At 38.4% G+C, this 16,711-nt stretch overlaps 1 protein-coding gene across 1 annotated transcript in view; it reads right to left on the bottom strand.

Moving 5' to 3' along the window:
- LOC117287794 (atrial natriuretic peptide receptor 1-like) overlaps positions 1-16,711 on the bottom strand; it is a 98,830-nt gene that overhangs the window by 46,204 nt on the left and 35,915 nt on the right. Inside the window, exons 6-9 of the mRNA XM_033768311.1 lie at positions 12,242-12,365; positions 4,992-5,057; positions 3,519-3,596; positions 2,282-2,386 (exon numbers count right to left, since the gene is read on the bottom strand). Of these exons, the coding sequence (XP_033624202.1) occupies positions 2,282-2,386; positions 3,519-3,596; positions 4,992-5,057; positions 12,242-12,365 (373 nt within the window). The remainder of the gene's footprint in view (positions 1-2,281; positions 2,387-3,518; positions 3,597-4,991; positions 5,058-12,241; positions 12,366-16,711) is intronic.

The following is a 16,711-nucleotide window of genomic DNA, read 5'->3' as shown; positions in this document are numbered from 1 at the left end:
AAATGTAAAAAAAAATTAAAATGTAAAAATTGCTTGTTCATGTTTCTTCGTTGCAGTTTCTGATTTATTCCTTTAATTTACACACTCCCAACTAAAGTGAAGCATTGCTGGTTCTTGTTGTCGAAGAAAAGTTGGAGTCATTCGCAAAAGCAACTACTATTTCTTAAAAGAAATAAGAAGAAAAATTCCCTCGTGACAAGAATCCAGTCGCGAAATCATTATTCAGGTAACTCGATTAAAGAATCGTTTAACAACCGCTTTAAAAAAGTCAATGTTCCCAAATGAGTCCATAATAACTTTGCCTCCCTCATGAAAGAATCATTAATAAGACAAAAATCCATTCTCGGGAAGGATTTAATCAAATCTAACGACTTAGTGACGCCGGGACGAGAAAGAAAACACAAATCAGATACGAAGTAAATTGTTTACAGAAACAAGGTCATTTTGCTGATACAATGGCCTTTACTTCAAGGTCTAGTACGCTTCAGTAATGAAAGAAGCGCGGTCTGGGATAACAAAAATCTTTGATCTTCGAGATAAGACATCTTCAGTCTACAAAAATTAATTCCAAGGCCTTTTTAGAAAGCCGTTCATTATTTACAGGGCCAAGGGTACATGAACGCGAATGGTGAAATTAACATAGTCCATCAGTCGGTATCAAACCTGGGCCATGTTAAGAGGTTGTCTAGACCATTTGATTAATCCAATACCCGAAGAGGGGGGGGGGAGAGGATGTTGTTAACATCATTCAGAATCCGGAGAAGTTACTTCTAATATAATGTGTTTTCAATGTAAACGTGAATTGCATAGAACTTGTGCCACCAGGCGATGATCTGTTTGTCAACAGAGAATTAAACATACAAACAGATGCAAATTGTGAGCTGCGGTGAATGTTAGTATTTCTGGCTGAATGTGCATGGGTGTTGATTGTTAGAAATCTATCACAAAGTAAAGAGGCATCCTGGCAAAGATAACATTTTCATGTATGAGCCGCAGCGTATTTTGATCGAGAGAGTTGAGACAGAGAGTGACCAGTTTTCTTTGGCTGGACGCCATTTTCAGTCCAAGAGTAGCACAACCCATTGTGCAGTCTGGTGGGTCCTAGCTTTAGGATGTGATGTGCAAAATAGCTTTCAGTTGCATTCAATTGCACGTAGTCGTAACTCTATCAATAAGCTGCTCTGGTAACGGTCTGCGATAGAGCTGCTAAATGAGATTGCAACTTTTAAAACAATCTTCAGCTTTATAGCAGAAATGAGCAGGATACCAGTCACATATTGTACACATGACGTGGTAGTTTGGCTGGTAACCTTAGTCTTGTAAGCATAAGTGCACTGTGCTTAGCCACAGAAAAAGTTCCAGATATAGACAGATCGAAATAACTATCCGATTATTTTGTTCACCAGAATAATAACTCGAAATGTTGTCACTGATTTAGATTATGTTATCATTATGCAAAGAATCAATCCACTAATACTCTCATATTGTGGATTAACCGAGGTCCCAAAAACGTGCAACGCATACATTTACATGCACAATGTCAAACTTATGTTTAGATTGAATTTCCATGATTTAAACGATTGTATATGAGCGTAGATTGCATCATTGCATCTTGATGGACCATCAGTGCCCTGGGGCAAGACTGTACACAAATCGTGTGGTAGTTACCTATTCACTATTCAATGGATGGAATAATATTTTGCACCATCGGAGTGGAGTGGATTTCGTCTAACTAAAAGCACTTCAGCTATAAGGGCAAATCTACCTCTAGTGTTTTTTTTTCTGGAGACTTGTAGTAATCTATGAAAAGTAATGAAGAAGTATTTCAATCAGTGAGAGTTTCTTTAGGCCTATAGTTGAAAAAAACCTCAACTGCAATTTAAATTGTTCCCTATGTCGACAACAAACCGAGGTGTTTTCAAGTTTGTTTTTAAAATGTTTTTATACCAAATGTGACGTCACATGTTTATAAAAGAACCTCTGCCGGCGCTGTACTAACGGAACTATATCGCCCAATGTTTGTTTTGTGTGTGTGACTGCTTCACTTCTTTCAAGAATATTCCAAGGGTCAATGAGATTTTTTTGAAAATCCTTAAACCAGTTATTAACAATCAATCCTGAAAAAATATCACCCCTTGATCACACCACAGGGTCTTTCCATAAACATGTCACACAACTCTTGAGACATGATTCTAAACAAGAAGATACTGCAAACTTGACGGTCAACAAGCCTGTACACTTCTAACCTGGAGGGCAAAGCTCTGGCAGATTCCACTCTTACCTGCAAACTACCCTTCGGGCAATACTCTGTCATGACACTGATGTTCGGCGCATCTATACAGGCTCCTATAAACTTCGTCACGTGGTCGTGTGATATGTCTCTCATCTGAAACGAGATTGGCAGCCATTAAGGTTTAATCATGAACTGACAGATCTTGTGGTGACGTGAATGGTTGTCACGTGGTTTGTTTCAGACACTTTTAGTACTGATCTGCAAAAGAGGGTCAAATTGAGGTAATACCCAAATCCATACCAATAGTTAAAGACATAGGCCCTATAATAGACATTATATATTAACAGACTTTTGCGTTTCCTGCTGTTCTGTTTTTAGGGAAAGCAAATAAAATATATTTATTGATTATCAAAAAACACCTGGATGTCTGGAAATTTTCGGAAATTGTAAAAAGATACAAAGTAAAAATCACTTGGTTTTCTAAAATGATTGTAACATAATAGTTTGTGACGGTGACGTCATGAAGGATGTTGATTTGGCATTTGTGTAAATTTTCCAAAACCATTTGGAGAAAATGACATTGGATCCTCCAGAGCTACCGATGCTCACACTGTTTTGCAGCAAGAAACTACAGTACATGCATCATTTATCTTACTGTACAAGATTTGTATTTAGGTGTGAAATAAATATCAATAAATAAAGAGCTAACTCTACTAACTTGGGGCAAACTTGGGGCATAATCTTACAAGAGAATATACTGTTCTATTATTTAGAGTAATGTTGTTTCAAAGCGTGTTCCCGACATATTTACTTATACATGTAGCCAAGTTGTTCAACAAGAGTGGCTCCACAGATTCAAGACATATTATATGATGTCATTGAACTCGGTTTCAAGATTGTTAACTTTCTTTATGTGTAAACTTTCATCTTCATGTCAAAATATTTCAAAAGGAGACTTTGGAACGCTGGGGGAAGCAGACTTACCAGGTATATTGTTGTTCTTGGCACAGTTCTGATCATGCGCACAATTCTGAGAACAATGGTAAGTCTGCTGCCACCCCGTGTCCCCAATAGTATCAAATTCGGCTTCACTCTCGTGTGTCAGTGGATGAATATTATGGTGACTGAATTAAGACGGTGTATTTGCTTCATGCTTTTAAGAATTGATTTTCGGAAGGTTAGTTTTCTTTCGAAATACTACTTAAAAAAATATGTTTAGAGGTATATCCTTAGTGTGTTTGTCTGGAGACAACTCCAGGGTGAGTGACTTGAGAGGGAGACTTACATGCTTAAGTTCAATCAAGACGTTCCTCGTCAGCTCTACTCGGATTCTATTGACCTTTTTGATTGCGATGATGTTTCCCTGCGGGTCAAACACGAAAATGGGTCAAGACATAAATAATCAAGTTTCCCCTTCTAATCTGAAAGCAGACTGCACATGCCGCAAGCATTCCCCTCTTAAACATCTCAGATATTAAGTGAATATGAAAACCGCACATTATAAATCAGAGTTTAAGCAAATACTCCCAAGCCACCGATGAAGGGATTCTATTGTAAATCAACTATCATCGCTTTGAGACATTATGAATCAAGAATGGCGCTAGGGTATAAAATGCCGAATAAAAACAGAAATGCTATCAACATAATCAGCGCTCAGGTGGGAATGTCTTCAAACATTTTAAAGGTTTCCTTTAGAAGTGAAAATTTGGATTATTTATTTCTTAATAGTTTGGGGGAAAGATTGAATACCTGTGTAAATCAATTTAATGATCTGTTTGGCCAAGAAAAATACCAAAGAGTCAGAAGTCGTTTATCTTATGAGGCTCGTAAACGCCTTCGAAGAAGCACAATTTGTCTTAAGGGGGTACAATTTTATGAGCAACAAAAAACAGCTATGATAAGGCTTTGAATTGTGAAAAAAAAACGTCCTCTTGAGAAAATTTAAATAAACCACAGTCAATATCAGCCTACTTTTTCGCTAAACTCCATGCACTAAATTGAACATATGAAAATATCTCGACCAAAATGCGAACTGAAGATGCCTTGGAAATGACCCACTTTCGACAAGATTCGATTAAACAAACACAAATCGTGGTACTGCTAATGTTGTCTGTTTTCAGACGGGCTTGTCTGGGGCTTTCCCAAGGGGTCAAAAGCCATTAATTGCAAGGCACAGTTTGAAGGCATTTTACGTTTATAGCCCCGGTAGTGCACGAGTCCTTTCTAAGGCGTTTCTTCGAGCGGATGACCCCCTTCCTCTATTTCTTATAAACCAGCTCAGATCTTCGACCTCTTCAAAGGAGAATATGCCGTTATACTGTATGTAGGTCGTGCAAACACTATGCTGCTTTACTTTTCACAATTCGGTCCGTCAAATATTACCTTTACTGGCACTGCCATTATAAAACAAAATATGCAAGGTAATATAGTTGGAGGCGCTTCCCCTTAGAGGGGATGCATTACATGGTCCTATTGACGGGTCGGTAGTCAGATATCATTACGAATACATCACTTATCTCCATAAGGGATACAGGGCATCGGACCTTTCTGCCACTCGGCGCAGAATAAACCCACTGCGCTATAAGAAAAACAACATCACTTCTTAGTGTGGTGCTCATAATAATCCTGACCCATAAATGGGACACCCCCACCCTCAGGGACTCAGAATTCAAGTAAATTATGACCCCTTAAAATGTTTAGGGTGTAACAACGAACACAAATACTCTTAATAATGGTTTATGCATCTTGCAACCCTCACCTTATAGTAACCAGTAACGGTGAAGATTTGCTGATTGCCTCCCCACACGCTCTGACCCGATTCAGCCTGTGAATAAAAACAGAAGATAAAATGGAGGTGGTTAGTAAAACGCATGTCTGTTGACCTATGACAATGTGATCGATGTCAGTGAATTTAATACATAAAATAGTTAATGGCCTGACGTTTCGACCATAGCAGAGTCTTTATCGGAGGATAAAATAAAGTTAAGTATGAAATAAGTTGTTCACTCCACACTTAATTTACGCACTAAAAACACATTTAATGCATTTTCCAGTTGTTGGCCCAAGAAACAGTGGGCGAAAAGTGTTGAACCATTTTGTTTTAAAGTAATTTGATTCCATTTCTAGAGGAGCCTTAACGAAATCATCCTTTTTTATCCGTTTTGTCAAAACTACTTCAATTTGCTTTCACGAAAACTGGATGGAGGGGGTGTATGTAAATAAAGTGCACACAAACATCATTTTAGAGTTCAAATAAGCTTAGAGTGTAGAACCGTCTATGGTACAACACAGCACTGTGTGCACTGGGGTTGCGTACACTTTATAAAGGAATAAATATTGACTAGATAAATCAAGTTTGAAGCACTACACTGCGTAAATTAGCATTGCTTCGGTTTGGAGGTGGAACCGTGAAGTCAATTTGGGTTGTCCATTTGGACTAAAAGTAAGTTTTGTAGTATGAGCTTTGAGCGTTTTCGGATGAAATGTACTATTTTGGACCAGCGGTGATCCTTTTAAAAGCTCGATCGTAGATTGCATGTATTTAGTATTTCATTATCTAAACTAAAATTTGAGAGCAAAAACGATACCCAAATTATTGCAGCCAAAGATTGCGAATTCTCGATAAAGAACGCCACCAATAGTGTGTACTGGAGAGGTTGTTTTCAAAGTAGACCGTCAACACAGGGAGTTCACAATGCACATGGGAAATTTGAATTTTGCGCTGGGCGAATTTCAACGCCTTGCGTAAAATCCTTGCTATACCCACAGTGCCATACAAAACACCCACTCACAGGTGATCTCCATCTGACAAACCTACACAGGTTATTTGTTCAGCTAATGAGTACTCTGCATGTATGTTATGTTGGGTATCGACTTTTTACGAAACAGTGCTAACAAAGGACAATCCAGTGGGATAAACTTGGTGGCGCTGTGTAAAGTAAGCTCGCTTATTTGGCATGCCTCTGTCCCCCAGCGTCTGAACCAAAGGCACTGCGCCATGGGATGGGCTGACGTACACGCATGCCCATTGGACCATTTCCCCTGACCCAATCCTATAAAAAAGTCACCTCTTCTTGTTTACGAACGATTCGTCTCTACCAATAGTATTGTAGCTCTATGATGTAAATCCATTGGCAATCATTATTGGCATATTTTGCCACGTACTAATAATAGGACTTGGTTTAGAATGATTGAGCAACAATAAATATCACAAAGCATTTCAAATCTCATGTTCATCCCATCTATTCTTCAGCAGGTTTATACAAGTGGGGATACCACGAACCAGGAAATCATTCAACAGTTACTATTTAGCTAAAAGATGATTAAACAAGAATTAAATAAAGAGGCATGTTCCCAACTCTGTTTCTTCCAAATATGTTAAGAAAGAACGAACGAACAAATAATGGATGAAAATATCCGCAAGGCAAACTGACACAACTCGGTTTCGAAAAACAAGCTTGAGAGAACCTACAGTTAAAACCTAATTGCAGAATTCGATTGCAGTTATCGATGGACCTGGTATAAAAATAACGCGCAAACTCGACATTAAATGAAATCAAAACAAATCCTTCATGACTTTACACGAAGGAGCGTCTATTCGCTATTTTGTATTCGATTTTCTCGTGTGAAGGCCAAGGGTATAGGGACCAGAGTAACATGCATTTTGTAATCCCGTTCAGCAAATGATTCCTCTGCTCAAGCGGTTTTATGAAATCGGGCACATTTTTTTTTTTTGAGCTGAGTTGCAATTTATAGAGTGTCGGTGTTCATTTCCAGCTTCACGGCCTCCGTAGGCTGACGACATCTTTCAATAACTCCGAGTCACGTCGCGGCCAGCAAGTAGCACTACGCTCTCTGCCGTGTGTAGCACCAACGGGGTAAATGGCTTTATCTCAGACCCGACGACTGTTCCATGTACCAATTTAAGTATTGACCTGCGATTTCCTTTTTTCTTTTCTTTTTTGGGGAAGGGTGGGGGAATTCAAGAACCCGCGGACAGCTTGGGGCCGAGGGTTCGAACAAGCAAAAGAAAACATCCCACTAATGGTGAAGAAATCCGCCGTCACGGCGTGATAATTCACTCGTAAGACTCGCACACGACAGCGGGGGTCAGTAGTATTGGGTTTCGTAAGTCGCACCACACGAGTCGGATTCTCTCGAGCCAAGACTGACGTTGCTAAAAGAAATTACCACAAAACCAAAACATCATTTATTATTTCACGGATTTCTTTTTAATTACCATGTTTGTATTTCGTCAAATTCCCCTCGCACGAATGGGAGATTAGATTGGTACATGTTGCTTAAGTTACTGTGTCAAATATCAATTTGTCTAGACAGTAACATTTCAGCCGAGACTGAATTTAAAATCTGAAAACGGATAGGCGTTGAAAAAATATGTTAAATTTGTTTTTATCTGGAAGTGTTGATTGCCGTCGCGTGCTTGGCATGATTTAAGGCACATTTGTGTCATTTTTTTTATAAAGTAAAAACATTATGCACAATTCGTTTGATAAAGTGATACCACAATACTGTTCTCATGCAGACAAGTTTCCATACGTGTGACGTCGACGTCGAAGTTATGTGATTTTACGAATGCCCAAAACCCTTTGATTTGCCCCTGAAACTAAGCAATTTTTTTTTGGTTCTAGATTAGTAGAACTTTTGATATTCCCACACTCCAAAAACTTCCGGGTCAGTTGACCTTGATCTTGTCCCGTGGGGTCTGACCCATTCCTGGGTATGTATGACCCGGAATCTTGTGTAATAATGAAATGGGTCAAACTGTTGCAGGCTGACGCAAAATAACGCAACATTGGGGCTCAACATTCAATTCATTGACCATTTTCAGGTGTCAGACCACTGGGATCCAGAATCCAGGTCAGGTCAGCAGTGACCCGGGAGTGTCTTGAGTGTATTGATTTGTGTTTACAAGATATGCTTTTGTTTTTGTTTGGTGTGAAATGTACTTCCTGTTGTACCATTTTTTGTGGAGGATAAGCAAATGTTACTAAAACCCAAGAAGCTCGGTACACACACCATAAAAAGGCAAGTTATTTCGAAAAAAGCATGTCACCTTTAATGTGCTCCTCGATAAACATTAATTCTCATCCAACCTGATTGAAGTGCGGAACCATTCATGCTTAACCCTAATGTATTCCACGGTCTGCAAGGTTTGATGGTCTGGGCGGACCCCACAAGGACACATTAGGATATCACACCGTTTTCTATTAACCTGTTATAGCATGCAGTGGTGCAAACAACCCATTTATACACCGTACTCAGGGTGTTCAATTGCATCAAAAGGGAATCAAATTTCCTCTGGTGTGAAAAAGCTTTTAGTTGGAAGATCTTGGGCGAGAAGTATTTGCCATGTGCCTCTATAGTTGAGTAAACGGATACCTGTGAATGCATATACGATTCGTCTTTAAGGTTGATTAGCTTTTATTGGCGCGAATTTGGCTGCCGGGCTGCATACTCCTCAGGAGTAATAACATTAATAATAATAATTTGGGAGGGCTAATCATTCTTACTTGCAGCTGAAAAGCTGAAATGCGAAGGACGCGGCTATAACGTGTTCGAGAAGCATGCACGAGAGGGCGCCCTTTGGCAGATAGCCACATCAACCAATGACCACGAAGCACAGCCAGATAATGCGTTTGATTTTTCCAAAATGGAAAAAAAACTCTACGTGGCATATGATAGGAACAACTCACAACTGCCCTATGGTCTTAGCCGTGAATCGAACCAGTGTCACATTGGTGAGAGGCGAGCGCAAAACGCATAGCCATGTTCACATGCCAACCCCAAGAGATGGTTTCAGGATTGTCTTTGGCTTGGAGGACAGGGCAGTAAAAATGGACTACGGTATATTTCTGTATTCTCGTTTCAATAACAAACATCCTGCAATGTCGCTGTAGGATTTGATCTGGGTACCGTATTTATTTTTAATGTGGTGGTTGTTAAAACTGAAATTATCTCTCGGACAGAAACAAAATACAACATCCCTTTTAATGGAATTGGAGTCAGCTTCCATTTTGCAACATAGTGACATCCTATCAAGATTGAAAAGGATGTGGTCTTTGCGCAGGCGATACAAGGTGTCTTGGGATTCAGTCGTACCCGCTTGTTCTGCGACTCGTGCGATTCACAACAGCAGCCATCGGACAAGCCCATCCGCAAATACTCAACATGTACAAAGCTTTCATGTGTAGCCCCAACAAAGCCCCTGATGAAATTCATCCCTGTGTAATGTTTGCATGTGTTTTTAGTTTCACCTCATTGTGCTATTCCCTTAGTTCTTCCTTCTGTAAAAGGCTCTGACTTCACTGCTCGGAGGAGGAGACCCCATTAAAGGGTCAGTGCACTTCTTCTTAACAAAAAAACACAATGTCCCCAGATTTTCATTAAACTTACACAGTTTGAAGAATATGATAGTAGAAAGCTTCCCTTGAAATATTTTACTTACATGAGTAAAAGTAATAATTATCGTCTCAGTTTTAGCATGTAAAAACGTATTAACCAGTTATGCTATGGTTTGGTATTATCATAACTAGTTAAGGGGATTTTACATGCTAAAATAATGTTGTTACTTGTTTTACTCATTTCTCAAAAACTACACAACCTTAGTTAGTAATAAATTATTTGAAGGGAAGCTTTCCATTATCATTATCTTCAAACCCTGTAAGTTCAATGTAAATCTGTGGACATTTTGAAAAAGTATCCGAATCCTTTAACTCGAGAACTATGATGCTATTTCCGGATCACTTGCAACCATAACATATCACATTCAAAGGAAGCCAAGACAACATCATTTAGATAGGGATGTAACTTGTTATTACAAGAAAAAATGTGCATCCCATCAAGTTACGTCCATGTGTGACAGTTGAACGTACTGTGCGTGTCCAATTAAGAAATTAATAATTTACTTAGGTGTTAAAACAGATGTGTCAATTTTGCCCAGTGGGATAGATTCCTTGGGATAAGTATTAAGTAAAAGTGACATTCATAGTTCGCATTCTTTAAGAAAGTAACATGGACATTGTTTGAATACCGTGCGTGCCCGGTTTAATGGTATCTCGAAAGGTTGATGACATTGTTATGAGTGTCTATAGTTACAGTGACTGCAGGTTGTAGTTATTGAAACAAAAGAAAGGTAATGTCCTTTTTAAGCAATTTATATCAAATAGGAGAAATCATCAAAACAGCCCGACAAATGATTCAATCTGACATGTTATTTTTGTCTTTCCAAAGTGAATGTGATGTGTTCAACAAAAGATAACTATAGACAGTTGATTTATTTCTACGTTTGAAAAATAGGCCTACGGTTTATACAATCGACTAAACGTGTTTTTGTTTCAGGTGAGCTGACCGTTCGATGAAATGGTACACATTTTGATCTTTTGAATATTACAAATTGCTTCTGCGTCATGACACAATTCGTCACTATGTACCCGGCATTAGCTTAAATTATTGCGAATACGTATACAACTGCCATACCCTGGAGGTATTTCACCGTCGTTGCCGCACGCTGTCAATATTTGCTTCAACTGTTTGCACGAGTAAAGAATATAGATGTATCCACACAGACTATGAATAAAGTAATATTCCTGGAAAATAACTGAACCCAACCCACTTTAATACAAAAGACAAATGTTAAAAAAATATACATCACTAGATATCTGGATAGTAATCCTTCGTGCATCTTTAAACCAAAACTCTTTCCCTTTTTCTATAAAACATAAGTTCTTCGTTTGAAATTGATGTAGCATTCTAAAACAAGTTTGCGACGTTATTTACCAACTGTGACGTCATTTAAAAAGCTGCTTCGGCAGAAAATATTGCCTAACAATTTTTCTGCCAACCATAAATGAGCATGGTACCAGTCACAAGTGGTACATGCAACATGGTATTTTGGCTGGTAACCACATTCCGATGAGCATAATTTTGTTTTGCTTAGTAAACAACCCTGTGTGAGAATTGAGACTAATTATTATTGGGTTGAATGAATTTCCGATTCGTCACGGGGGAGTTAGAAGAGCCCCGTAAACATAAGTTATCACGTGCAGGACGCCTCAGTTCTATTGAGTACTCAACCACATTTTAATCTTTTTAGACAATCGTCAGTTTCTCATAATAAGAATTTTGGTAACACTTCAGGCTACAACTGAACTTATACGATTTTCACATCCCCCAGATTATATACAATATAAAAGAACAACATAAAGACATAACATCTACACACAACAGGAGCTATTTTAGTAGGTATTTTTTCTAACTAAATCACAGTGTCTTTGATTAAAAACAAAAACAAACACACACCCCAAAATAAACAAAACCATTGTGTATGCCTCTATGAACAATATAAGATTGACGATCACAATTACGTCTTGACAGATGTGCCACACAAACTTCAAGTTTATTTTTGTAGCTTAATTTCCTGCCTTTAAACAGCAATTGATCACGAACAATTACTTTCTTATCACATTATAACCTAAGCGTTGCCGAAGGATATTAACCGAACGTGACATTACCCGTGCACGCGGTGGGAATAGTGACTAATGAAGCAGTGTGTATTATTTTTGTTCTCTTTTGCATCATCAGCAAAGATGATGTGGTTGATGTAGTGCGCCCTCAAGAGGCGAAATGTTTCATTAAACACCCGTAGCGACGACTCGTACAAACCGCAATTTAATAGAGACTCGGTGTAGAGTTAGAGTAACGGAATCGCTTGAGTTCACAGGCAGATAAAAATCACGCTCCGGCCCCGAACGGTCCTACATTATAACGCAATTTGAAGCAATCCTATTCTTCTAAATGCAAACTCGAAAGAAAAGTGTCAACTTTCCATGCTTTAGTTTTATATGCAATATGCAATGAAAGGCTTTGCATGGGCTTTATGCAAAGAAATCGGGTACAGAACTTGAGTTCCAGTATAGACTGCTCGACCAAGACACGTAGTCGACGACAACAATTTATAGAGCTGAAAATAAGATGTTTATTAAAACCTACCGATCCAAGACTCGCCCTACTGCCCGTTAATTTTCGCTGCTTGTCCATCTTGTTGTTGAATGTAATGTCCTCCCATTTGATTTTCCACACCATGTTGGCCAATTCCATCTCCAGTCTGTACTTTCTGTAAATCGAAAAAAAAAAAAAAAAAAAAATTCAATGTTATAGAGACTACAGCATGTAGATAAAGAGTATTATGGTGTTTAATAGATGTTAAGTTTGCATCGGGGATAAAGAATATTAATTTTTGGTTTTTACCCATTTACACCGATGTGTGTAGCACTGTATACTCAGTACTTTCCCGAGTCCTGTGAAAAATTATTGGTGTTGCGAATCTTTTGAATACTGATCTTTGGAGAACACATTATTGTCCTTTAGTATAGGACTAGTAATGCAGATTAAAACTACTAGTGAATTGTCATCTACGGTTAGGACTCACTAGGAAATCTGTAATGTTGTTGGCATATTATGCCAGACCGATGTATCACATTTTTAAATTTATTGATGGAATTAATTGATTCGCATCTTCCTTTTTTTACCACAAAAAAAAACAAAAACAAGTAATAATGTTTTTATTTTATTAAAAAACTTTATTTAGGTATGAAAATGTCTTCAAATTCGGGTTGTGTGTTGAGTGTTCGTGGAGGGCTTATTACTGGCTATCAACAAAACGCATGCATCCGTAACTTCACCAAAGGGATGAAATTAAACAATTGCAATGTTTTTTGCAATGGTGTTTTTTCAAGTTTGAAATGCACTAATGAGAAAATAAAAAGACGAATTCAGCTGATCCCAGAAACAATTGCATAATACATGAAACTAGCGACAATTTGTGGCATTTTCAAAAACAATCCTCATTACGTTGCGCTGAAAATGACCACGATACGAATTTAATCAGCATCTGAGTGCTTTTTGCCTTCGATTATTATCAACCTTTTTTTTGTCTTTCGAAGAAGAAGAAGTAACAGAGCGAGGGAGAAACATGTTATTATTTTCCCTTGGCTGATTATTATGTGACAATCTATAAATATGAACCGTGTCGCCATGAAGTATGGTAATAAACTAAATTGTTCAGGAGACGGAATTTATCAAGTAGGGAGGGGCTTTCATGAAAATAAAACAAATTACAAAAAGTTATTTCCTTTTTATAAGCACCACTTAAGTCTTTGGAGCGAGAAGACAGCTTTGCATCATTCTCCTTTACCAATGCCCCAAGGAATGCGACTGCAATTTTAAGAATATTAAAACGGCGGGCTCTCGTCAGTTTTAAACAAAATTAAAATGCTAAATAGGTCCTTAAGATGGTACGATTTTGATTGCAGTGTCTCGTTGTCTGATATGAATCCCCTAGGTAAGTGACAATTATTTATCATTTTGGCTATCAAAGAAAAACAAATTAGTTAATTTGTGACGTCCACGTTGACATTGGAACTCTTCAACGTCAACAGAGGGCGTTTATAATATGGCGTTGTTTTACAGATGAACAAGTCACTACGAGGAAGACCAGTAATCAATAGAAACCAGGTGTGGATTTGAAGAAAGAAAGAAAAAAAAAGAACAGAAAAGAAACGTAGTTATTTACAAGGCTTCACAACAAATTATACAGATTAAAAGTAATCAAGAATACACCTTGGAGATTTTTGGAACTTTTTGGGCAGTAGACACCTCATCGTCTGTTTCGCCCATGGTGCATGCAGTTTTGATTTACCGTGACAGATTTACGTGTCATTGGCAACGATATTTTATATTTCCCCCCTCTTTTAAAACTAAAATCAATTTTGTTCATTTTATTAGAAGAATAACAAGTGGGATGTTAAATTGTCTTTTCCTGTCAATGTTGCACTGGATAACATGAAACCTCCGAGAGATAAGTTAGGCTATATTATAAAACAGACAGAAACAAAATGTATTGTTCACCAGCGATCTCACAGAACACCCCGCAAACAGTCGTTGTGTGAATTTTAGCTAGACGATACAGCATTAATTAATTAAGACAAAACATTTACATCCAAACCGGGCAGTTATCTATAAATCACTTTATAAATCACTGCTGTCATCCAAATTAAATATCCGATCCCTTTGCTTAAAGAAGGACTCGACTTGTGTTCCAGAGAGAGAGAACCTCGGGGCGTCAGATGCACGGTGGAAATTTAAACGGAGACGGGCAATATCTTAAGAAAACATCGCTCAAAGCAACTCGAATTCTACGGCTGATCAATTCACATGTTTCTACCATGGTCAAATTTTATAGAACTGCCTAAGCAGATATTGATGCTTATCAATTGTCTGCTAGGCAGAAATTGACAGGATTTGTACTTGTGAAATGGTATTTTGGCTGGTAACCTTATTATGTTAGTCATAATTAGTTTGTTGTGCTTAGCTAGTTGTTGTGCTTAAGCAGCTCTATTAAATTGGGCCATGTGACCTTCAGATTTTTCATGGTTTGATTTATCGGCCTAGATTAGACTCAGAAGTTATTTGTGGACATTTGGAAAGTCGTGACCAACATAAGGGTGTGTATGAATAGGGCGAGGAGCTATTTTCACGAGGAAGCTTTTTGCTCGCAACTCCCGGTAAATGCCAGGGGTTACTGATGAATAACGGCACACGGTGATGTTATTATTGGGTTCGAGGTTATTGTGTTATAAACTTTAACCCTAAATCACATCAAAGTCCTCCGCAAATCCATCCCCTGGCCATGCCTTATCTAATCTTCCTCGTAGACCGGTAATCAAAACCAACATCACTTGGCATAAATCCATCAGGCATGCGTAGGCATGTGACCTCAAACCTGTGTCAAAATGATCAAGAAATGGGTCAAACTGACGTAGAATCCTGGTTAAAATCTAGTTTCCGGGTCAGACTGATCCAGAACTGGGTCAGACCGCCTGAAATCCGGGTCAAGTTTGACAGAGTGTACTTTAATAATGATTACAACTATAATGAACACAGACTGTGAAAGCTAAATAAATATTCACGTGTACGACTTACGCACCACTAATATACTTCACTTAATGATACATAATTTATTTTAGTAGTGATCACCAAATTTGTTATCTCAACCCAGAAGGTTGAATGTGCTTTTAGGAATGCTAACCTGTTTTTAAAGCGATACTCCATTACCCCCAAATGATGGATTTTTTTTCATGAGGATTAAAATGATGGCAATGTGCTTCCAAGAAGCAATGTACTTCCAAGAAGCACATCACCGTGTGCCGTTATTCATCAGTACATTCATTAACGGGATAGAAAATACCCGTTAAGCTGTGTAATGCATTTACGTGATGTTGGTGCCAGAACTAAACGTGTGTTGAGCGATAGCAGCTCGAAACGAGAAGTATCTTTTGAAATGTTTTTATTGTTACAGATTTGAATATACCATTGTGCGTGCAGATTCAAAATTAGTTTGCAAACCCAAGTTCCAAAGCACATCAAACGAGAAAGCGGCCCCGTAGTTTGTACACGGAGTACCCACTCAATGATTATATAAACTGCACATAGTGCTTGGGCATTCAACCCTATACTGGTTGCGCAAACTTAGGGAACGTCTCGCCTGTCAGTTTTGGCCGATGGTGGCGTGTCACAAAAGCAAGTTGTGCGTTTGCCTAGTTTACAGCTTACTGTACGGCAGTTGCCGAGTATGCATACGTCAATTTCATTTGCATAATTATGGGTAGGGCTTACATCACAGGCATGCTATGCTAATGACGACAGCCTATGACCTATGATATTTGAGAGAGAAAAAAATGAGTTTGAATATTGCGACTTGAGAAAGTTTGTTATGGTTTAAGAGCACCATGCGCGAAATTTATCATTAAGAAATAAATGGAAGCAAGAAACTGGATACGGTGTTTAATTAAGACTTTGAAGTTGATCCATTGCTTCCAATCCAATGTGCCATTACATAAGTTCACCAGTATCTTTCTAGTATTAAGCACGCAACTGTTATTGACTTTTACGACGTACACACGACAGCCCGAATCCGATTCACGCGGTAAAGCACGGTAAACACCCTTAACCAATGAAGAAGAATACAGGAAGTATACAGGAAGAATATCCGCTGACACCTTTTCCCCAGATGCTCAACGAGAGCCTTTGATTGCTTACTAGTAACAATCGAGAGTGCATTTACTGTCTGCTCAAGTGGTATATCCAGCTGTATCTCTCATTTATCTATCGTCGTCTCAGAAACAGGTGTTAAATGTTCAACTTGAAGTACAAGTGTGGTTCAGAAAAGAATGCAGATTATTATTGATGAGCCCCAAGAAAAGTACATCAACTCACTTTAAAAGCATATGCGAAACATTAATTGTAAAGTACATTCTTGCATTAATTTCTGAATCAGTTAATATTGTGATGTCGTTTCCGTTTTGGAGTAATGCGTGCATACGGGCCTATCTGAATTGGCGTCTCCATCTATATGGCTACGACTGTTTCTAAGGATGTTGCTGAGGACACCCAAGGCTTCGA

Source organism: Asterias rubens, chromosome 3 (genome assembly GCF_902459465.1).
Source record: "Asterias rubens chromosome 3, eAstRub1.3, whole genome shotgun sequence".
Taxonomy (NCBI): domain Eukaryota; kingdom Metazoa; phylum Echinodermata; class Asteroidea; order Forcipulatida; family Asteriidae; genus Asterias; species Asterias rubens.
The sequence above is the reverse complement of the archived record's forward strand: the minus strand, read 5'-3'. Positions and strand labels throughout refer to the sequence as shown.